The following is a 24,458-nucleotide window of genomic DNA, read 5'->3' as shown; positions in this document are numbered from 1 at the left end:
GATTTGCGTCATCGCGCTATTTTTTTTCCCACGGAAGACTTCGGATACTGGTGACCTCAGAGGGAAAGTTCTTTCGAACTGGACAGAATTTGTGACATTTCTGCCGCCTAATGACTTGGCATTGCTTGTACATGTATTTGAAACCACACTATGTGGTTTCATATAGGTGAGACTTTTTTTTTAAATAAACAAACGACGACGATACATGTAGACGACAGGGCGTGGTTGTTATTCCCTTATTTCCTCTCATTATCACGTAAGAAATCATCTCTTTTCCCAAATACATTGTCTTTACATCATTATCAGAAATAACTTTCGTCAGTTGCCATAATGTATGCTTTCAATCAACATTAATTAGACATTCACAATTTATTTGTGTCATACCACATATATTGTATCAATATTTGCTGACCAAAATTACTCCGTTTGGAGCTTTTGTTCTTTTGCCTCTTTTGCCTTGTCAATAAAGTAATGACTATCAGCTGTCACTCAAGCTCATTAACATGTCACACACACATATGTCATGGATGTCGAAACTGTCAAGCGACAGTGGACATGACGTCTCCATTTTTATTTTTCAATTATTTATTGCTGAAACAAAGCAGTGAATCATCCTGCTTCCTCATATGACTCGTTTTTATTTGCGTGCATTTTTGTGTTGCTTTTATGATGGCACGACCAAAAGAGAGCATGAAGACGATATGGAAACTGTTAGGAGCATAATGCAGTTGCATGTCAGGCGGGTGTGGTGACAAAAGAAATAACGATAAAACGATACTATGGAGGACCAAAAGTGCCAAAATTCAATAAATAAATGTACCATTCAAACATTAAATGTAAGTGTCATTAAATAATTTAATGTGTCATTAATTAATTAAAAGTGACATTAATTAAATAAATGTTTAAATAATTAATTTAAACGTTTCATTGAATTGATAAAACATTTATTTCATTATGACACATTTAATTATTTAATGACACATTTATTTAATTAATGACACATTTAATTATTTAATGACACTTATATTTAATGATACGCTGTTGCTAGGTTTCATCCTTTGCTTATCTGTCAAGCTCGCTCGTCAAAGTTTAATGGGCGGGTCCTAACACCTGATTGGTTACCCGCTCTTCAAGCCAAAACAAATCAATTTCAGAGAAGATTGACTTAGAGGATGAATGTAGTCCAATACGTTGGATGGCACGATAACATTTACATTTATTTGAATGGTCAGGCCAAACGACTAAACCCATGGTTGTCTGTCTCAAGGAATATCAAGAAAAATCCTATTAATAATAATAATAATAATAATAATAATAATAATAATAATAAAAACAACAACAACATTTGTTCAGCTGAGCGCTTGTTATACCGATTCTTTGCCGGGTTTATTTTCTACATCAATATCATCGTCATTTTACGCCCAGTAGGAGGCGGAAAATGCTCCTAGATTGGTAGTCATCCCTAATTATAATTAGTCGACGGCGAACAAGAAAAAGTTCAAGACCGAATACATCATGTGCACGTGCTTGTCCCATTGTTTTGAGAAGTGAAAAATGGCAAAACGTTGCACAGAGTTACATAGAGAGGCATCAAATTTAATCGAAGAAGCACTTCACAAAACTCAGCCTGCCATGGCGGCTCAGTTGCAGCAGCAGAGACCTGCTACTCCCTCAAGAACACCCGTCCAAGGTAAGCCAAATATCCATTATTATTTCACGTTTGAATTCGTTTTAAAAATATATATGCATTTGGTTGTTTCATTACGACTATCAATTAGGCGAGCATAACGCTCGGTAATTTTGCCGAATGCTGTTCGTTTGCTGGCAGAACCACACCAGTTTGAAAATAAAGGTGCGACATATTTCTCTGTTGCAGCCGAGGTAGCAAGACTTTTTGCGCCATATACTGTAATTCCGCTGGAGCGAATAGAGTTAAAAGGCCGAGAAGACCAGCATTTCAAATCGGCTAAACAAGTCTGACCACCAGGCAGATAAAGTTCCAGACATGACCTTGAAAGCTCACCTTCTTGCTGCCGGACTTGGGGAGCAAAAATTAACATTTTCAGGTCAGTAGTTACCATAGCGATACCAAATCCCCCCCACCCAAGAAAAAAAAATAAACAATAAACAACAATATTGCAAATGTATTCAAAATTTCATTCAAAGTCAATCACATGATAAATTAATATCTGACTCCAGCTTAATGTCCATAACATGAATAATGTTTTTTATGTGCTCAGTTGTGAGTGGGCATGAGTAAAGTATGGTTGTCACATCTGAACTGTTTGAAGTATTTCCAAAGCTCCAAAACTGAGGAGGTTTTGAACTTTTAAAGATAGCAGGATTTACTCGCAGCAGAAACCTTGGATTGATTCCGTGTCCAAGCTCTGGATACACACTTGCCTACCTGAAAGAGCCATCAACGATGATCGGACAGGCTACGATTTACATATGTCCACTTCAGCAGGATCTACCATTCCAGCCTTACGTATATTTACAGAGACTCATGTTCAATAGTCAAAGCAATGTTTACTGTTCATTTATAATCATTATTTAAAACTATTTTGTTGTCGTTAGGAGCACTCACAACAGGCCTCTGGACCAGAAGTCCCCTGCCTCAGTTGTGAAAAGGCAGTTCCCTTTTCAGGAATGAAGGTATACAGACTGAGCTGCAATGGGTGGGTGCTTTTTACCATTCTGCAAGATTAGTATATATTATTTTTGTTCCGAAACAAATGTCTCAAGAGTGTCGAGCACACAATCAAGATAATAGGAAGATATTTTGTACATTTCAAGGACATCAACAGAGGAATCAAAAACACATCAAGAGGCAGGCCAAAGTGAAAATGACAGAGAGACAGCCTCAGTCAATGACTGTTCCAGAGAGGCCTGAAACATCAGCGGAGATTGCAGTCATACCAGGAGTGACTAACACTGAGGCACTGAACCATACGGACACAGAAGAAGGTTTCATCACAATAGAATTCCTCTCCAGTTGTGTGTAAAAGAGTCTCATTGAAAAATAACATATGTAGACAAATCTATACTAGCACTATAACACAACTATAGTGTATGTTAAAAATATTGTTTTTCAGAATGTTACATTCAACAAATGGTTGGGTTAAATAAAAAAGCCAACTATAAGTCAAAAAAGGACTGACCCAGTATTTAGGCCAATTTGATATAATTTTCTGAGTTGTTTTGCACAAAAGTAATTTCGAGAACTTAGTCATTCAATGATACACAAGACAGCCTCAAATGGACTTTGGTAAATGGACTTTCACTTATATAGCGCTTTTCTACCTTAGGTACTTAAAGCGCTTTACACTAACTAGTCATTTACCTACTGATGACGCAGCATCAGGAACAACCGGGGGTTCAGTGTCTTGCTCAAGGACACTTAGACATGGTCTTGATGGTCGGGGGATCGAACCCACGGCCTTTCGGCTGGGAGACGACCACTCTACCACTAAGCCATGCCGCCCCTAATCTGGGTTGTTTTAACCAAACCTGAAAATGTGATCAAATAAATATTGGAATTAGTCTTTTTTTTTCCCTTGCTCATAAGTTATTTTGAACCTATTGGTTTGAAAGCTAATTCCTTCCTTTTTTAACTTGGCATTTCATTAATTAATATGAATCATATATTTATGGATAACGAGTAGATATCTGTTTCATGTAACTTGCAAACTCACAACACGTCTCTCTGACATCTATTACTTTATTTTCATTTTTATTTATTTCTAGAATGGGAGCTTATTAAGGAACCAGCTCAAGCTACCAAGGTTTACATAGAGAGTTTGTGAAGGAAACATGCATTTGGGAAACCACTGAGAATGAAGATAGATGCAAGAGACTCTGATGAGGACAGGGAACGAGAAATGTTTAAATGATAAAAGTTATTGAATGCACTGATCAGGAGGTTTAAGTGACACAAATTCTGTATCAGTGAAACTACACAAATACCATGCAGTTTTTGGCATCTGTTTTATTATCCATCTTTTAAACATTTTTGTATCACTCATCTGAGTGTGAAGAACACAGCATTGATGTTATCCATTCTGTGTACCAGTGACGAGAGTTCATGTATCTTCATTAAAGATACTTAAAGTTCAATTTCTGGAAGTACTGCAGCTGTCAAAAGGTAGCTTCAACCTGAAAGGACGAGGAATATGATCAATTTTGAATTTATAACCGGTGACATGAGGTATTTAGCAGTGATGGGAAAAGAAGGCTTTAAGATGCTTCATGACCCAGTTGTATTTTTTTTTTACTCCTTCTAATGGTACTCTGTTCAACATAGGCTTTGAAACTTCCTGTTTTGAACAGACAATGGAAGCTCCAGCCTTAGTTTTTGAACTACTTATTTTATTTTACTTCCACTAGGTACATCATGCTGACATTTTTAAACCTCTTTCTTTAAGCCAACAGTGGCCATTTAGACTTCTTAAAATGACATAACCTGGGGTGCTGCTTTCTGTGTGTGATAGGCCATTCTCAAAGGTTTTGTCCCCTCTCATAATGAATTCCATATCAAAAAGGTACAACTCTTTCTTTAACCTCAGTAGGATCTGCCATCGGGCCTTGCTCTCTGTAACGTCTCCAGAGTTGTTGTGGTGATTGGTTCCTTTCAGTTCTAAGGCCATGACAGTTCCAAGCATCTTGGAAAGAGTTCAGGCTTTGCTGAATTTGTGGAAGGAAGATCCGGTGCAGTCCAAAAAGATGAACTTCGTTGTCTGGATTCAGTGTTCCCTTTGCTTCAAGTGAAGTGAAGATCTGATAGAAGAGGTCCAGGGAATGCTGATAAACGTCTCTCCATATCCTTTCAATTCTGTGCTTAGGATAAAATTGGCAATGTATCAAATTATTTCTTAGTGACATTATAAAGAAATACACTCATCTGGTGATATTGTGATCCAAATGTGTATTTACCGCTGGTTATGGACACTTCTGCCTGTGATGTGTGAATTCCTGTCAGTATCCCTGCTCCTGATCATGAACTCTGCCACATCTGCATTCTCTCCCCCTTTATCAGATCTGACTCTTGAAGGCAGCCCATACTGGTTAACAGCAGCTATGAAACTTTCTTTGTAAGACTGTACAAGCTCTGTTATTGCCAGCCACAGTCAAATAGACCACTAAACGACTGAATCCATCCACCCCGCCAAGGACAACAAATCTCCACCTGTCAGGCAGTTGTGAACAGACAAAAAAAAAGTTTATGGTAAAGCATATCGTATTCAATATTAACTAGAGAAAGATGTACAGATTACTGAATACGATCACTGACCTGATTAGTATATGGTTCCCATCTATATGCCATAAAGAATTTGGGCCTGGAACAGAATACTGTCGTCGTCTTGAAACATGCAACCTGAGTCTCATTTGAATTCCCTCTGCATCGACTCTGCGTAAAGACTCTTGCAGCCTTGAGATTGACAGAAGGAAAATAAAATTGACCTCTGGGATTTCTTAAGGAATCCTTTTTTGAAGCAATGGTCAGGTTATAAGTAACAAATATACAGTCATGTGTGTAAAACAGTTTCAGTGCAGCAAAGCCAAAGCCTTCAAAATAAAAGTTATTCAACACACGACAGAAACAAATCAAGTTGCTAACTTAAATTTCAGCAGATTGCAGATAAAATCCCAGATGCATGAAATCAGCTAGGCTCCCTAATTGATTTCAAAGAAGCAATACTTTAAAACGAATTAAAACATTGCTCATATCGTTTTACTCACTTGGAACACGCACACCTCTTGCATTCAGATGGCCACGCATGAACTTGTAGCCGGAATTTGGATGTGGACTTCACTTACAATGCGGTCCAGTTCCTTGTCGTTCATCGTTGAAGAGAGATCTCTCTATCTACACAAAATACATTACCGATAATAAAGAAATATGGCACTAAACGTGGATGAGATCGCTGAATAAGTTGACAACTTGTGAATGTAGTACACTTACCTCAAACTGGCTTGCTTCATGAGTCTCCTGACTGTCCTCTTTGAGACCCCGAACGTCGCTGCAATTTGACTTGTTGATAATCCACAAAGTACGTAATTTTCCAGAACTGCAATTGGTATATCAAACGCCAAACGTCCCGATCCATTTGTGTGTCGTGCTCGGGGACCTGTGAACCTCTACTGTACTTCCTCTAAAATTGCAGTCACTCTTGGGTCAATGTCGGAAACGGAAAGTGCAGAAATAAGTCCAGCAACTTCAATAAATTCCTTCACTTTTCGTTGAATAAAATCGTTTTCTACAGGCCCTGCCTCCACATTTTCAGCAAGGTCTGAAATATCTCGACCTAACTGTCGTGAAAGATCACGAAGGTCCTCTGTCATCGCATCCGCCATGTTTCCAACCTCTTCAGGCCGAAGTAATGGATTGGACATGATTTGAGTTAACGGGCTTTGGGCCCGCCCACTAAATTGACGAGGGAGGTTGACAGATTGCCGAATGACAGATAGAGAAATAGCTGAAAACTGGCCGTGTTTCATACTTTGCTAAACTGTCAACCTCTCCCGTCAAATTTGATGGGTGGGCGGGTCCTAACATCTGATTGGTTACCCTTGCAAGACAAAGCAGGGTAACCAATCAGGTGTAGGACCCGCCCATTAAACTATGACGCGAGAGCTTGACAGATAAGTAAAGGATGAAACGTAGCAACAGCGTGTCATTAAATATAAGTGTCAATAAATAATTAAATGTGTCATTAATTAAATAAATGTGTCATTACATAATTAAATGTGTCATTAATTAAATAAATGTGTCATAAAATAATTAAATGTCATTAATGAAATAAATGTTTAATTATTTCAATGAAACGTTTAAATTATTTAAACATTTATTTAATTAATGACACTTTTAATTAATTAATGACACTTTTAATTATTTAATGACACTTATATTTAATGATTGAATGGTACATTTATTTATTGAATTTTGGCACTTTTGGTCCTCCATACGATACATCGTCCCACTTGGTGATTTTTTTTGACAAGAGAATTGTAGTTGCCGTACTCGGCCCCGTCATGGATGTCGACGCTGCTCACGCGATAGTTGAAATGACAGCTTATTTTTTCTTTCTTTTTTTTCTAAATTCTCTATTACTGATACAATGCAGTACATGGCAATAAATATTTCACGATCCCGTGGGCTACAAACCATCAGATTCAGTACAACACAACATTAAACAAATACTGTAGATTAAAAAAGCGAACTCCCTGTGTCAGTTTGTGGTAGAGGACTGTTTAGGAAGAGTGGGACATCACAGCTCTAATTTCGGACCCGCGCTCATAACATTTACGGCCCTATTGATTCACAAGTTCAAGTCTTAGTTCAATTTGCCCCTCACTACCGGCAACAAATCTAAATAATATATTGTTAAAAAAATTTTTTTGCATAGCAACACTCCAAAGACGTTTCCAAAATAAACTTCGTTTCCAAGTGTCAGCGAAAGTAACCCAAGGGCTGACCTCCGTGCACTTGCTCTTCCGGTTTAGCTCTTCCCGTGGGTACCGTGAAGTAAGTAAGTCGTCTAAACTGTTGCGATATTAATATTTGTAATTGTTGTCATATTTAGTCATTATTACTTCAACTTTGTTCGCTAAGTTTTTTCGTCCTATAGTATGCCGACACGTGTGCTACGTGTGCTAATTTGATGACGCATTTGACTAGTTATGTTGCGGTAATATAATGTAGTAACCTGATTGCTTACTTAATGCAATACATCGACCGCCACCATCTTCTACTTTTATGAATAAAACGTTGTTTTCATTATCATTTATTTTAATCATTATTTCATTATTTTTCGTTACGCAATAATGAACAACAACACTAAGTTAGTGGTGTACTTAGTTGTCGTAAAAATAAATGTTGTAATTAACTTTACTTTCTCCAATTAGTGGTGTACTTAGTTGGTGTTAAAAAAAGTAGCCTCTATGTTCTTCCATCACTTTGTTTTCACTATTTTGAGTATTATTAATTACATTATAATTTGTTCATTACGTGTTTGTTCGCTAGTATACTAATGCTACGTGTGCTGTGAAATATATTCAAATTCAGCTATCACTAAATTCCCCTAGAATTTCCCCCACTATTGTTATTATTGTTATTATCGTTATTATTATTTTCACATGCTTGCTTATCTAACGTAATTTTGCTGCCATTATCGTTATCTACAATCTTCTATTTACAGATGTAATTGTATGGCTTTAATAAATAGCAGCAAGACAAAATGTAGACGTTCTTTCTCATTCATTATTAATTACTTACACATCCTTAAGTAATTTGCTGTAAAAACGATTAAACCTAATTATAAAATATTTCGTTCGGTGGAATGTACAGCACATAACTAAATGAAAAAACAGTGCAAAATTAAATGACACAACCATAATTTTATAGAAGAAGTGACGGTTGAACAAAAATCGTCAATACCCTAACTTGTCATCGTTGTCATTGTGCCAATTCAGTTGTCGTCTTAAACACATGTGATATTAGATATGCATGTTTAATTTTGTGAAAGATATTTTTTAAAAAGTCTTGCTGCCTTGAACTCAATGTCTGAAGTATTTCTGACAACTGTGAGTAGAAACGGAGAACAGCACATATCTGTCAGGCTCATCTTAACTGTCTTGTTTGTCACCGGACTTCAAATGTAATAGCCATATATGAAGAAGACAAAAGAACGTTGGTCAAATCATTCTAATAAGGCTTTTTGGGATAATGGGGTTGAGTAGCTATTAGATTATAATTTTTTTAAATGTAATTCCGGTGTGTTTCTCAAAAATATATGCATATTTTAAAAATACTCTTCATAGCACTTTTTTGCATACATGCCACTTTCAAAATCGTTTTTTTTTAAAATTTTTTTTTAAATGCGTCATGTAATCCCGGAGTACATATAACAGTTAGGCATCTCCTTTTTAGCAGTTGAACGCTTGACTTTGCGACAAATATTAGATATATTAGATATAAGTAGGTTCCAGTCAGTGTCTCGTTTTTTGCTCTTGAAGTCTTGTACATCATCCCCCCCCACACACACACACACACACATAAGCACACACACATATTCACACATCCATCAGCATGCTGTTTTTGGCATTAGTAGGGGTATGCGAAACATGTTACAGTGTATACATTAACAGCTAAATAAAAGACAGTAAATAAAAAGTACATTTAATTATTTCTCTGTTGGCTAATTGTTAGATTTTTGGTAAGTGGACTTTTTGGCATTGGTATGGATAACCTGAATTTCATTATTGTTAATTTTATAAATTAGTAAAATATATTTTTTGAAACTATTGGAGAAAACCTTAAATAAACTAATGTGAAAATGAACATGTTTTATTCATACCAAAAAGGTTAAAAGATGTGTATTGCATAAACGTTAAGGTCTGCTTAGAAGCTAAAATTTGTCTTTAATGTTGACGGCGATGTGATTTGTGCAATTGCAAATGCTCTCGCTAAAGTACCTGGATGTCTGTAGTTCCTGATGGCACACCATTTTTGAACTGATAGGTACAGCTCACCTTTGCATTAGATGGTGATGTCTGTTCAAGAATGCATCACTTGCTTAACATCAAATAAAACCATACAGTTACAGTACATATGAAACTGTATATAGCTAACACCAACAGATGATTTTGTGCAAAAAATCTTCATATGTGTTTTGAGGATGCATCACTTGGTTAACATCAAATAAAAGCATACAATTCCAGTACATATGAAACTGTATATAACTAACACCAACAGATGATTTAGTGCGACTGTCTTGTGTGGATGAACGTTTTGCCAGAGACACTAACTACTTGTTCTTTGCTCAGTTTGTGACTGAAATCCACCAGGCCACATCAAGCATAAGAATACAGCTACGCAAAGGTAAACCTTTTACCAGAGACAGTCGGCAAATAAACAATGCTATGTTGCAGGACAAACGGGAAGTTGAAAAACTGATACACAGCAAAGACGCCGTCCGCTTCATGGTCCCGTTAAGGGGCACCCCGGCCTTTTGGGAGAAATGTCTCAAGGACCTTTTTGCCATGATTCGGCAGCTAGGCACACCCACGTTCTTCTGCACATTCTCCACTGTTGAAATGCGTTGGGAAGAAGTCATCACCGCCATCAAAGCGCAAAAAGGTGAACGGGTGATTTTCGCTCACCACGACTGGGCCACAAAGTGTGAAATTCTCCGCAGCAATACGATGACAACGATGCGCATGTTTGACAAACGTGTGGAAGCTCTGTTCTCCGGCGCAACCCATTGGAAAAGTGGTCGACTACTTTTACAGATTGGAGTCTCAGCACAGAGGAAGTCTGCACATCCATTGCATCATTTGGGTTGAAGGCGCCCCCATCTTTGAGGAGGCCTCAGATCAAGAAATCTGCGATTTTGTGTCGCGCTACATTTCCGCTGAGCTGCCCAACCTGGAAAAGGAACCCAAACTGCATCAAAAAGTCACAGAGGTTCAGATGCAAAATAAGTCTCATTCAAAGACGTGCATCAAAGCACCCGGCGCGCAGTGCCGTTTTGGTTTCCTCAAGCAGCCGTGCGAGAGAACCATGATCATGAGACGTGAAGAGTGTGATGGAGAAAATCCAGAGAAGTAGAAGTGGTCGGCGCCAAACCCCAAGCTTGTTGATTTGCAAAAGTTGCTGAACGAACCGGAAACGGCCTCTCTGACTTTGCCGCAGCTACTGGCTAAGTGCGAGCTCACCAGTGATGAGTACATGGAAGGTTTGTACTCAATTGCCGCAAAGACCTCTGTCGTGCTCAAGCGAGAGCCCAAAGACTGCTGGGTGAACAACTACAATCGACACCTGCTTCTTGCTTGGGATGCAAATATGGACATTCGGTACATTCTGAACGCTTATTCCTGCATTACCTACATCTGCAGCTACATCAGCAAAGCTGAACACGGCCTGAGCCAGTACCTGAAATCGGTGATTGTGAACTCCCGCAGCGAAAATGTCAACGAGAGCGATGAAATGAAACAAATCATGCAAGTGTACTCAAAGAAAAAAGAGGTGAGTGCACAAGAGTGCGTCGCACGCGAATGTGGCCTCCATATGAAGCAAGCGTCCTGCAGTGTGGTTTTTGTACAAACCAGTGACAATGCGCTGAAAATGAGTTATCCCCTCTCTTACCTTGAGGGCCAAACGCAGGAGTCCGTTGAAGTGTGGATGACCGGCTTGCCGGAAAAGTATAAGGGCAGACCTCAAACAGAGGAATTTGAAGCGAAGTGCTTGGCTGATTTTGCCTCAACCTGCGGAATCGTGTACGGCAAGCAAGCTAAAGGCGGAAATGTTTTCCCCCTGCTGAACGACATGGGGTATGTCCAAAAAAGAACAGGTAAACACGCCGTCATCAAATACTGTAAATTTTCACAGGAAAAAAATCCATTCTCAAGCTCTATCTGCCTCATCGTGCCGACTGCCAGTTGAAGTCCAGAACCAAAGAGGTAAGAGGTTTTTGAGTTTTGCACATGAGCGCTGCAGAGGTGTTGAAAGGTTCATGCAGTCCTACATACAAGTTGTTTCAAGACCATGCCTTTGTACAGTTGCCGGCTGCTGAGCATCCAGAGGCCGTTGTGCAAATTGTCGACCGGAAGAGAAAGAACGATGAGAAGCACAGCAAAGATGTTGACAACGCCATCCGAGAGGTGGAGGAAAGCGGAATAGTCTTCAACGAGTGGTGTCAGCTAGCGCCCGAAAGAGAACTGCAAAGACTCGAGTGCATCGAGGAAATCAATGCGAGGGATGATCCCGGTGACGCAGAGATGTTGACAACGCCATCCGAGAGGTGGATGAAAGCGGAATAGTCTTCAACGAGTGGTGTCAGCTAGCGCCTGAAAGCGAACTGCAAAGACTCGAGTGCATCGAGGAAATTAATGCGAGGGATGATCCTGGTGACGCGGAGGAAAACGTACCAGACTACAATGTCAGGTCCGAGGTAACGGAAATGTCCATCGCGACGGAAGCCGCCGCATCGATCCGGCTGTTTTGCGCGACATATATCGGACCCTTAACCGAACGCAAGCGTGTGCCTTCTACCTGGTCAGAGATTGGTGCATACGACGTGTGTGTGGCTTAAAACCACGGCAGTTCTTCTATTACATCAATGGTGGCGCCGGAATGGGGAAGTCACATTTAATCAAATGTATTCACGCAGAGGCTACAAAAATACTGCGCAGACTGGCTGAGGAAGCGGACATTTCCAAACAAACGGTCATTCTTGCAGCCTTCACTGGCACCGCGGCCTTCAACATTTCAGGTATGACTTTTTACACTGCCTACTGAAACTGCCAAGAAGCCTCAAACCCCCGTATCATGGCCTGGGCAACAAACTGGACGAAGTGAGAGCGGAGCTATCGCTCGCTGAAATTCTCATCATCGACGAGACTTCCATGGTGTCGAAAGACCTCTTTGCATATGTCGATGCCCGGTTGAAGCAAATCAAAGGAATCAATTTACCATTTGGTGGCATGTCCGTTATCGCTGTCGGGGATTTCTATCAGCTACCTCCTGTGAGACAGTCCAAACCTTTAGGTGTTTACGATCCCACCAGACTGGACCACTGGCGTGACAACTTTGAAATGATCACGCTGACCGAAATCATGAGGCAGAAGGATGACGTTCCGTTCGCCAAACTACTGAACCGACTTCGCGTCAAAAAGAAGTCCCATGAGCTGTCGGAAGTGGACAGAGCTTTGCTGGCTATGACTTACACCGCTGCCCGAAGGAAGTTCTTCATGTTTTTGCCACAAACAAACAGGTAAATGAGCATAACTCTCATATGCTGAATCTGCCTCATGAGGAAATTGTGACCATCGATGCCGACAACTACAAGAAAGACCAAAGGACTGGCACAATGGCGAGACAAGCCGCCCCTGTCCAAGGGGCAAAGAACAAGTTGGCAACGAAATGTGGCAGCGGTGTAGGTATTTGGGTGAAAGAACACATTCCGGCACACAAAACAATCTACATCCAGGGTGTCACTGATATTGAATTTGTTGTGGTCAAACTTGAAGCTCCCATCAATATGTTCATTGCAGCTGTGTACCGGCCTCCGGGACAGAGTCTGTGTTCATTGCAGCTGTGTACCGGCCTCCGGGACAGAGTCTGCGCTCTTTTTTGCCAAAGTTGGAAAGGTTGTTGTACGCTCTGGAAGTGATGGATCATCATCAGATCTTGGTATGTGGAGATTTCAATGAAGATGCACTCTCAGACTCATACAAGCCCATTATGGAACTGTTAGTCTCTAAGGGTTACACACAGCTCATAAATACAGGTACCACTGACAAGAACACACTGCTTGACCTCATTTTTGTCTCCCGACCTCAGTGTGCTGTTCATTCAGATGTACTGCGAACATAATATAGCTATCACAACCCTGTCTTCTGTGTTTTACACACTGAAAGGTGAGTCCTATCCAAGTCGCAAATTACGAGTTGTCCCTGTTGTGTGAAGGAGCCCAAATGTTGAGATGTGATGGGATTAAATCAGGGGTGAAGATGATGTAGTGTGTGTGCGATAAGGTGAGTGGGAGGTGAGGAGGTGAGAGTCAAAATTCAGGAAAAAGTAAAAAAAAAAAAAATGGAGGAATGGAGGGGTCAAGTCGATGGGAGGGAGTGGTGGGATTATATGTTGACATTTGATAGGATGAAATCTGCTGCGAAGACGGTTTAAAGTGTGTGTAAGGTGAGTGGAAGGTGAGGAGGAGAGACAATGTACAGAGAAAGTATAAAAATCTTTGGGGAGGGAGGGTCTAGTGGAATTATTTTTGTTCACAATTTTGACAATGTAATAATCGTCAGCGTGAAATGACAGCAGAAAACAGACCAAGTAAGTCTCTATAAAATATTTTTTTGTCAACTGTAAGTGTTGTCATTTTACTCTCCTCTACTTTAAACAGGTTAGTTGTTCTGAAGAGATGGTAGATTCATCTCATAATAGAGAGCATAGATATGTGTGTACATAATCTTAATGTGCTACCATTGTAGAAAATGAAATGGTTATACTTAAATGTTGGAAAGAGCCAAGCCCATCTCGCCTTTGCAGCATGCAAATTTCTACTCGACACTATTGTATTCCCCTTTTTCTCACAGGGTAGAAGAATGGGTGCTCAAATACATACATCAAGGAGCACTGACTTGTAAACCAAGGTGGCAGCCAAGCAGGACTTCTCTTCATTCCTGTCACGAATAACCCGCGGATCCCAAATGGGAATGGACCCCAACTAGGCACGAGAGGTGAAGTTACTGAGTTTATTAACAAAAGGAGCACGCAAGGCGTGAGAAAAACACAAAAACAGTCCGAAGGCAAAGTAGCAAACCAAAGTCACAAAGTACCAACACAAAGCGAGACGAGAACGTCTGGATCTAAAGTCCACGGGGAAGAAGGGCAGCAAGGAGGACGTGAGTCCACGGGGGATGACTGCAAACAAAGTAGCAACAGAAATCGTTCACAAGCCGTAAAACATAACACGCACAAAGTACAAACCAAGAAGACTCGAGAAGGTGGGACGTGAGGTCAAGAGCGCTGGGATTCACGGGACGGCAAGCGAGCTTGACGAGGGGATAACCCGGCAAAGGCTTGTTTGTAAGTGCCGGCCAGCTTATAAAGCCCTCTGACGAGATGCGCAACAGGTGTGAGTGTCCGATGGCCCCGCCCAATGCGGAGGAAGGAGACAGTCTGCAAATCAACACAAACTAAAAAGACAAGAAACGTGACAATTCCAGTGTAAGTTACTGTGAACTACTGTATGTCAGTTAAAACCAATTGTAGGTCTGCCTATCTTTTGGAGCAGGCGTCCTCACTACCATCTATTTTGATTATATTTTGTAGATCTGGATTAAACCAAGTCTGTTTTCTGCTCTCTTCAGACTGTCTTCTTTTATTCGTAGGAAAAGGTAAGTCGCTCATCATTCAACCTGTCTTCCTTTGTAAAGCCAGTAAAATAATTTTTGGCCCGTGTATTTTATCAGGATATTTGTTCAGAGGAAATAGACGTCAATACTAGAACAGAAGCCACTTGTGTGCGTTTTTCATGTCACTTTCTGATTGCACGTGCATATGACTGGACATTACGCATGACATATGAATTTAAACGGCATGCCATTGTAGAGATATAAATGGAAAGGATATTTACATATTGTTGGGTTTGAAGTGGGCTTGATACCCCACAAATGACCCGAGGAGAGGTGTAAATAACAACACAGGAGTCAGAGATTAAGTTTTACCACTGCAGTGGGGAGAGCTCGAAAAAGAGCGTGACCATGTCAGCCTCGTTGCAAAGTCTCTCTTCCCTCTCTCTCTCCGAGCTTTCGGACTGCAGTCTTTTTATTAAAAAACTGTTACTGAGGTGTGGGGGTCTCACAATTCAACCGTCACACAACATGAGCATTGTGCACCGTGGCAGAACTTGCAGATAACTTGCGATTCAGGCCTTGACCTTGACATTGTTTTTAACACAATGTGGTGTCTGAAAAAGTAAGTTAGAATACATGAAGCAAAGCTGTTGTACTAATGAATCAGCCAGAAAAATGGCAATTAGAATACATAAAGCAAAGCTGTTGCACTATTAAATCAGTCAGTTTATCTTACACATATATTGTAAGACAAAGCCAAGTCTGTTTTACTTTTGTATATATATTTATTTATTATTTATATATGTTATATATTTGTACTCAATGGTTCTGAATTCCTTTTTTTTCCCCCCAGATTAAAATGATCGGTGCCCATAAATATACATCGTGGAGCACTGACTTGAAAACCAGGGTGGCAGACAAGCAAGGACTTCTCTTCATTCCAGTGTAAGTTGCCGTGAACTGTGTCAGTTAATGCTTTCAGTGCCATGGACAAGAATTCTACCCTTTAATAATAGTAATCACAATAATAACTAAATAATAAAGTTATAAGTATGTTCTTATGGAGAATACACTCATAATGAGAATACACTCTTGACTACTAATGCTTATCTAAAATAAGTTCTGTAAGCTCTGTTGTGATAAAATGTGACCACTAGATAACAGTGTTTTTACATATAAAACATAACTATTGTCAACTGAACATGCATTCAAAGGAATGGTAGTCAATCTTTCATGTGATATATTCATATTTTCATTTTTTTTTTACATTTACATATTTACATAGACATAGTATCCAATATTCTGTTGGCCGTGAAAGATGATTGAAAATGCAAAATACACTGGCTCTCTCGAGGTTTCCTTTTCCGATAACGCTTGGCACTAAAAGAGTTAAAACAAACTATAGGTTCGCCTCTCTTTTGCAGTTTGTCCTCACCCCCTGAATGTGTTTCTTGTTTGCAGGCCTATGTGTTCCCCATGTTGCCTGTGGCTCCACACATTGCATTCATCCAAAGAAAAGATCACCACCGTGTGCAAGAGTTTGATGACACATCATCAGGCTTGTCCATTGGCAGTTTCCCTCTGGATTAAAACAAGTCTGTTTTTTCCTTCTTTAATTGGTTGGAAAAGCTAAGTAGCTCATCATCTTCTTTTGTAACGACAGTAACTTTTGTCCCATCTACTTCTAACGGGTTCTTTGTTCAGGAGAAAGAGCCAGCAATCAAGGGGGAGTTGTCCTCATTCTGGTGTAAATTGCTGTGATTTATTTCAGTTAAAACTAAAAATGTGCATATCTCTATCAGCTTTTGTTGTCACCTCCTCAGTGTATTTTGTTTCTTTTTTGGAGACCGATGTTTTCCACTTGTTGCCTGTGGCTCCACATGTTGCATTCATCCAAAGAACGAGTGGAAGATCACCACCGCGTCAAAGGCTTTGATGACACATCATCAGGCTTGTCCAGTGGCAGTTCCCCTCTGGATTAAAACACGTCTGTTTTGTGCTTTCTACAGACCATTTTCTTTCTATTGGTAGGAAAAGGTAAGTAGCTCATCATAAGTAATTTTTGTCCCATCTACAGTATTTCTAACAGGTCCTTTGTTCAGGAGAAAGGAGAGAGTTGCCGTAATTTATATCAATTACAGCTAAAAAAATGTGGATATCTTTCTCAGCTTTTGTTTTCACCCCCTTAACGGATTTGTTTCGTTATTGTAGACTGATGCTGTCCACTTGTTTCCTGTGGCTCCACATTTCATTCATCCAAACAACAGCTGGACGTTTGCCACCAAGTAGAAGATTTTGATGAGCCATTGTACTGCTTGCTCAAGGACCTGTTGTCATCTGGAACATCTCCTCTCTTCAAGGTAAACTGCTAATCATTAAGCCTATCTTTTTTCCTAAAGCCATTAAATGTTGTAAAAATATTTCCTTTCTTTTTTAACAGGCTCTTTGTTCGGGTGCACAAGCAGTTTATAGCAGAATCACAGTAACAAATATGTGAGTATTCATGTCACTGGATACTTGATTGGGCATGAGTGTGATATACTAATTTACTGTATTGTAGAAAATGAAAGATGATGTCAGCATCATGGAAGTTTTGTCGTGTGTTCTCCTTTTTCCCCAAGAGACAAAAAAAAAGTAAAAATGAAGAAGAAAAAGAAAACAAGTGCCAACAACATGAAGACCACGGACAACCAAGCACCACTTCTGCCGATTCATTTGTAAATCGCCAATAGGAGTAGCCAAATTGCTATTAAGTGGTGTTTTAAATGCAGCGTTATCTTTTTACAGCTTTAGTCTTCACCACCTCCTTCATCTTTTCATCATGCGACCTTGCTGAGGAGTTTACAAGGACCATGACGCCATCCTATCCTTAGAATGCAATCTCTTTTCCTGTTCTTACGCTGTTGTCCCTGCATTGAAAAGAACAGTCCTAGTCCCCCAATCCAACCTACATGATCTGTATCCATAGATACATTTTTGCCATCATCTGTGTGCTCTGCAAAGGTTGCTCTATGAAATACCTTTTCACTCATGCATTTGTTTAAATACATTTGTATGTACCATACTCATGATTCCGTTAAATCTCTGAGATCAAACAAGCATTCTGGGAGGCACATCTACCTCAATTTGTTATTGCCTGTGTTAACTTTTACCCTCGCAAATTATATCCATCCATCTATTTGTCGGCGCATAGCCTCACGCGGACCGCTCACTTGCTGGTGTCTATGCCAGCTGTCTTCGGCAGTGGGTGAGGGACACTCTCAACTGGTTGCCAGCCAATCGCAGCCTTAGCAAATTATGGAATGAGAACAAATCAGCTCCAAAATCTAACCACTGCCGTTGATACAGACAATGTTTCATGTAACATCTTAATATTCCATAACATAAATACAATCTCTCACTCTTGACACATGAAGCTATAATGTACTGCTTCACATCACACAACTACAGTGGACCCCCGTGTTACGAACTTAATCCGTTCAGCAGCTATGCTCGTAACTCGAATTGCTCGTATGACGGGAAATCCAAACCTATGTTAATTAGTGAATGCGTGCAACGCGTGCAAAAACCTTAGGTAAAAACATCATGACTTTATACACATATTAAAAAATAGTAACAATCTACTGTACAGTTAAATTAAACAAATATACAAAGGAAAAATGACATTTACCTTTGGGGCGACATGACTTGAGCTGGGTGGAGGCGGAGGGGAGCAGAGACCAACCCGCAGAATTTATTTATTTTCTTAAATGAAAACTTTTCTCAAACGAGAACATATCACAGGCGATTTCCTTCACTTTAATCCATAATAGAAGAAGCCTCTCCATTTTGTTGTTGACCGAGGTCCGTCCCCTGGCAAGGAAAGTCTTGCCCTTAGAAGAATGCCGAGCGGTTTCGGCCATACTCACGAGCAAGGTTAACTATGCGTGCGCCTCCGTATTTTTTTATTATCTCCTGCTTCGTTTCTATTGTCATCATCCTCTTATTTCTTCCTTTACCACCACTCGCAATTTTAGAAGCCATGTCTAACAGATAAAGTTTGCAAAGTCTTCACAACACACCGACCGGCTGTGCCATCAAGCTAGATGAAGGCGTTCGGCCAATAGCACATTGGCATTTCTCTGATTGACGTGACGCTGGCCAATAGCATATCCGCATCTCCGTGACTGAGACCAGGACTGTGACCTTAATCGACCAATAGCATATCAGCATCTCCGTGACTGACACCGTGACTGACACAGTGACTGTAACATTGTAAGAGCAATAGCATATCAGCGTTACCGTGACATGTGAGAACAGTTGATTTTGTTGATGCAGCAAAGCGAAAAAAATAGTACGGACACATTGACCGGCATGTTGGGGCATGTTGGATTGTTCGTAAAACGAAAGGTTTGTGCGTAAGAGGGGGACAAAAAACGCCGCGGTCCACGTTCGTAAAATGAAAAGTTTGTAAAAGAGGGAGTTCGTAAACCATTGTATTTGTATTTGTTGGTCTCCTTTTTCAATGGTTTGCACTTAAAATTTTTGACAAGCTTGTTTGATCTTAGAGATTTGTTTCTATTCCTTTAATCCATTTTTTTACATAAGTCTTTGTGCATCTTTTCATCCACTATTTTATCATTACGTCTTCATTAAGAAATCTTAAAGCAGTTATTATGAGATTAAATTCTGTCTTTCCACTGTATGAAAACCCCTCAGCTAAAACAGTGTGATGGACTGATGCAGCACTTCTGTTTTTGGTGTAAGGTGACATTCGAATGTACAGTCATGAAATGAGAAGCCTGTTATAAAAAAAAAAAAATATATATATATATATATATATATATATATATATATATAATGTGTGTGTGTGTGTGTGTACATACACACACACGCACACACCCTCTGCTGTTTTTAAGTCTATTGTATCAACCAATTTCCTCCGAATTGTCTTAGTAACTACTTTTCAGCTGTTGTAACCAACATTCAGTTCAGCATCATTCAGTGTTTCATCAGTTACCGGTTAATGCTGCCAGCATACTTGAGTCCGTTACAGTAATAAAATGAATGAGTCAGACAGTGGAAACACCTTTGATGCTATTTTTTTGTGCATCAATTCATCTGTTTTATCATTAATTCTTCACTAAGAAATTTTACAGCAGTTAGAATGAGGACTTTCCACTGTTTGATACTGCCTTTACTAAAACACTGTACTTCTTCATATTTAAATGTATAGTTACCCTTTACAGTAAAAAAAATGGAAGTGCCTTAAAGTGGAAACACCTTTGATGCGATTGGACCAGATTTGTTCCCATTATTTTTTTTTTTTTTGTACTACTCTGTGCATCTATTCATCTCCTATTTTATCATTAATTCTCCATTAAGAAATACTATTGTAGTTACAATGAGGACTTTCCACTGTATAAAACCCCCTCGACTAAAACAACATTTGTTCATATTTAAATGTTTATTCACCCAATGGGAAACATGTTCAAACTACAGGAAAACAAGACATTGCTCAACCTCTTCCACCGTCTTTTAGCCTATTCTACCATGCAACTTCCTTTGAACTTTGAATTCCGTGTCATTGAATAATACATTGCTTGAGAGTTTATGCTACCAGCATAATTGAATTACCTAAAGCAGGGGTCATCCACGTAGTGGCCGCAGGCACTGGGTCGCCCCCAAAAATCACATGAATAACCAGCAGACCTGGTCTGCTATAATAGTTATAATAGTTCAAGTGATAGACCATTGTAATTTTCCAGGAATTTTACTAACGATTATGCAAATCACATATACATGACATATTACACTTGATTTACTACAGCTGATCCTTAATTCTTGTGAGAAATCAATCACATGATCAAGGTCTTCACATAAACTGGTTATGCCGGCTTTGTCCAAAAAAAGGGAGAGACACCAAGGTTCTTCGTACTAATGCTTTACTGACTGCACTTGTTTGCAACAGTTTACACCGTAGAACTGACACATACAAAAGAGATGTCAGCTACGGACAACATAATATGCATTTAAACATAAACCAAACTCATACATACCACTTTGGGCCGCTAAACATAGACAAAGCTGGAACACTTTACGTCTTCGGATATACGCGTGCCGTCGCGTCTGACTTGATGACAGCAGCGTGAATGATTTTCCCGGAAGCCCCTTTCGCGACCCTTAATAAACTCTGCTAGCTGACGGATTGAAAATCATCCATAAATTAACACTATTGCTCCAGTGGACTTAGAAATAATATGGAGCCATTTCAACCGAAATACAAAATATAAAAATCGAACAGAACAAAATTAGGTTACGTTTCAATACAACATTGCCCTCTTCCGGCGAATGCACGGTATTTCTTTGCCAACCGCCACCACTGGTAGTCCTTCGTATTACTCAGTACCAAAGAATTGCTCTCGGTTTCAAAAAGTTTGGTGATTCCTGCCCTAAAGTTTGAATAAGAAAAAAAAGTCAATTGGAAATTCTTTGCTGCTGGAACAGATTTGTTTCTATTCCCTTTTTTTTTTTTTTTACATTTCTTATTGTGCAGCTATTCAACTATCTTATCTTGATTTATTTAATAAGACATTAAAAAAAACACTCTCCACTGTTCAGGCATACTCTACCAACTAAGTTTGTTCTTAACTTCTTAGGAATTACTTTTCGCGTTTGTTTCTCGCATTCAGTTTAACACCATTCAGTGTTGCATCGATTATGCTGCCAGCATACTTGAGTGCTTAACAGTAAAATTGTGTCATACAGTGGAAACCCCTTTGATGCAAATTGGCCAGATTGTTAAATGCCACAAAATACATTTAATTCTCTGCAATTATAATCATTATAATATCCAGAGAATTAAATGTTTATAATTAAACATTATAATATAATGATATTCAATTTCAGAGAGGTTTTTCTTTTGTGCTTTTACTTGATGCATTTTAGACAAGCTGCTTGTATTTCTCAGTAACTTTATTCCAACAAAATGCTGTATCAAAAGGAATCACACTTTGTCCACATTACCCTCTTCAAACCTCATGAGACAACCTGGACAACACCCAGACTGCTCACACTTGTCTACCACAAGAATTTTGGCCGAAGCAGTCAGTCCAGCACAGAAAAACATTTTGCTCGCTCCAAATCCTTCGCTCACGCTTGAGTTGTGTCCTTACGTGCTCAGCGAAAACGCAGAGGTCGCAAACACAGAAAATCAATATATTTTTATGTGCTCAAAAACTGTTCTTGCTCGGTCAAAGTCTTTCGGTCTTAACCATTTCATTTATAAATGGAGGTACTGTGCGGGCCCGTATTGGTGAGTGCAAATACTTTATTTCTTATGTAGTCACGTTTATTAGTTAATAATCAATGGCTGCAAAAATAAAAAGTAAAAGAAAAGAAACTATTGGTTTTGAATGCTCTGGAAATTGAGGGTTGCTTCATTAAATTATTAAGGGTGATGTTATGAATGGTGTGCATTCTCAAGCCCCTGTGTACCTCTAGATGTTATGCTTATTAAGTAGTAATAAATAGAATAGGCACATAGTCGGTATGCACAGCCGATTTGAAGCCCGCTACAACTTTAATAAATCACCCCTCTTTTTTTTTCAAGATGACGTACATTACCAAAATCGAATGTTTTTTCCGCTTTCTGCCACTTAGGGGTGGGGCTACTTGGAATAAAAATTCACTTGACATTGACGACGACAGAGAGAGGTAGGCCATTATTTCTCCAACGCGATAGTGGGATGGGTCTATGCTATTTGGAATAAAAAGTCCACCTCACATTGACGACGACAGAGAGAGGTAGGCTATTATTTCCTCTTAAATTCAAACCGAATGTAACACCTTCCCAAAATTATTGTTCTGCGTGTTTCAGTTTTTTCGAGTGAATGTACTTCTGTGACATGTTTTTTTTTTTATATATATTTGGAATATATAAATACTGCAAATTACATTTTGCCGACTGACCCGACTCAAAATGTAAGAAAGTGACAAAAAAACTGGAAAATATTTAATATATAAGGCATGGTTATACACTTCAAAATGTATAGTGTTAGGTTTATTTTCCGTAACGTTGTTTTATGTTCTGTAAATGCCGTTAGAAATCGGTGCAAACCAGTGTGAAAAAAAATTCGGCCTTCTGCCACATATATTAAAAAAAAAAAACCTCTTGGCTAGCAGGTGGAGGAAAAATTACCTTGCATTGTGTAACACGTTTTGTGTAAAACTACAAACAGTCGATGAACCATTGGAAATGTCTTTATTTTATGCTCTTCTATTATAGACAGTACATTTCATTATTTCATCGTCAACGTTTTCCCCTTTTTTTTTCTCCAACGCAATAGTGGGGTGGGGTGGGGGGTAAAACTCGATTTAATTATATACACTGCTTTGTCGCCGCTCGTCACAATAAATCCCTCCAGAGTGCTGGAATATGTTAGGGATTTTTATTTTGTTAATGTGCAAAGAAAGTGTCAACTGAAATTTCGTAGTTTGTTTTCCATCACAATGTATATGTGGACGCTTCTGCTAGCACACAGACTCGCCACGTGCGGCTTTAAGCTAGCTTGACCTGTTGCTTTTGTTGCTCAACACTGACACCTGATGGATCTTTAAAATCATTGCTCTCAACTTCATCCACTGACTCATGACATTTTATTTCGTTACAAATACAGGAATTGTTGCATTATTTGGTTTTGTTGTACATAATACTATCTTTAAATGCAGTCAATAAATGTAATATAATGCTGGTGTGAAAATTTATTTCTTTTTCATGATATTACGCTGACGTTAGAAAAGGCAGACGTTCCTATTTAATTGACATGAAATTATTTAATTGAAATTAAATTGATGCTTTGTGGTTATCCCCTCAACAATTCACTCTTGTGGAAATTGCACGTCATTATACCACTAAACTTTAAATGATGTTGTGCATATACTAGGTTCGGTACAACTGTACCGTTTTGGCAACTATTTAGAATTTATTTGATGAAATATCACGGTCCTAATAGTGTGGCAACACAGATGCTCATCGCGAAAGCAGTAAAAGTAGAAACATGCATCACGGCCAAAAACTGGATTTTTTGCCCTAACGACCGCTAGAGTTGGACGGATTTCATGAAAACAAAGTTGTTGCCCTCTGTGACGGGCAAAGCGTGTACAAACTTGTTCTATTTCCAGATTTGGCTGCCAAAGTCACAGAGGGCAACAACTTTGTCTTTTGTAATTGTGTGGATAGCCGGACCCCAAATGTCCTGCTAAGCAGGAGGGGGATGAAGATTTATTCTGGTCCCCAACTCACCATCTCCCCTGACCTGGAGGCCCAAGCCAAGCTCCTTCTGTGCCCCCCATCGCCACCATCACCCCTCAGGCAATCAAAAATCAGGCGCCTGAGGGCATGGTTTCCCTTGAAGGGCAAGTAACTCATGTAAGTTTATTAGGTCACATATGCACCTATAAGCACTGTCACACACATTCTTGTACATACACTCATCAAAGATAACGTGTGAAAAAAAATCATTTATTCATTAATTATTTTTCTATTATTCTATTTCCATCATGTGTATTACGCCCATTTTTTGTGTTCTAACACGATTACTTGCTTTCTC

At 39.3% G+C, this 24,458-nt stretch overlaps 1 protein-coding gene and 1 pseudogene across 31 annotated transcripts; one reads left to right on the top strand and one right to left on the bottom strand.

The window, feature by feature from the left end:
• The first annotated feature begins 2,044 nt into the window (after nt 1-2,044).
• LOC148420571 (uncharacterized) lies at nt 2,045-17,361 on the top strand. 30 transcript variants are annotated; one of them, XR_015866266.1, is made up of 13 exons: nt 6,904-7,525; nt 9,931-11,026; nt 11,153-11,351; nt 11,440-11,460; nt 11,560-12,272; nt 12,567-12,773; nt 13,054-13,192; nt 13,420-13,536; nt 14,107-14,740; nt 14,846-14,910; nt 15,722-15,813; nt 16,330-17,228; nt 17,309-17,361. XR_015866266.1 is itself a non-coding variant. In XM_088420398.1 (8 exons), exons 6-8 carry the CDS (start codon nt 12,595-12,597, stop codon nt 13,519-13,521), a joined length of 420 nt encoding a protein of 139 aa, XP_088276524.1. In that variant the 5' UTR covers nt 6,907-7,525; nt 9,931-11,026; nt 11,153-11,351; nt 11,440-11,460; nt 11,560-12,272; nt 12,567-12,594; the 3' UTR covers nt 13,522-14,099. The 30 variants fall into 30 exon arrangements, 2 of the variants coding, with proteins under 2 accessions (XP_088276523.1, XP_088276524.1); XR_015866256.1 differs by having other exon boundaries at nt 6,906-7,525; nt 11,153-11,331; nt 11,390-11,460; nt 12,567-12,935; nt 13,095-13,192; XR_015866265.1 differs by having other exon boundaries at nt 6,906-7,525; nt 13,054-13,289.
• Nucleotides 3,702-6,354, bottom strand: LOC148420572 (uncharacterized; annotated as a pseudogene). Its single transcript, XR_015866099.1, has 6 exons — nt 6,143-6,354; nt 5,963-6,068; nt 5,740-5,756; nt 5,291-5,428; nt 4,933-5,185; nt 3,702-4,831 (listed from the first exon to the last, which is right to left on the bottom strand). The product of XR_015866099.1 is annotated as an uncharacterized LOC148420572 (transcript).
• Nucleotides 17,362-24,458: the final 7,097 nt, after the last annotated feature.

The sequence above is a fragment of the Hippichthys cyanospilos genome, chromosome 7 (genome assembly GCF_059441005.1).
Source record: "Hippichthys cyanospilos isolate Australia breed blue-spotted pipefish chromosome 7, RoL_Hcya_1.0, whole genome shotgun sequence".
In the NCBI taxonomy this organism is placed as follows: domain Eukaryota; kingdom Metazoa; phylum Chordata; class Actinopteri; order Syngnathiformes; family Syngnathidae; genus Hippichthys; species Hippichthys cyanospilos.
The sequence above is the reverse complement of the archived record's forward strand: the minus strand, read 5'-3'. Positions and strand labels throughout refer to the sequence as shown.

What these genes read in the sequence shown, in the direction of transcription:
- LOC148420571 (XM_088420397.1), top strand. Translation starts at nt 10,730, where the DNA reads ATGGAAGGTTTGTACTCAATTGCCGCAAAGACCTCTGTCGTGCTCAAG. An exon ending in TGTACTCAAAGAAAAAAGAG is followed by an intron (nt 11,027 to 11,152) that starts GTGAGTGCACAA and finishes TCTTACCTTGAG; the next exon opens with GGCCAAACGCAGGAGTCCGT. An exon ending in CCCCTGCTGAACGACATGGG is followed by an intron (nt 11,332 to 11,389) that starts GTATGTCCAAAA and finishes AAATTTTCACAG; the next exon opens with GAAAAAAATCCATTCTCAAG.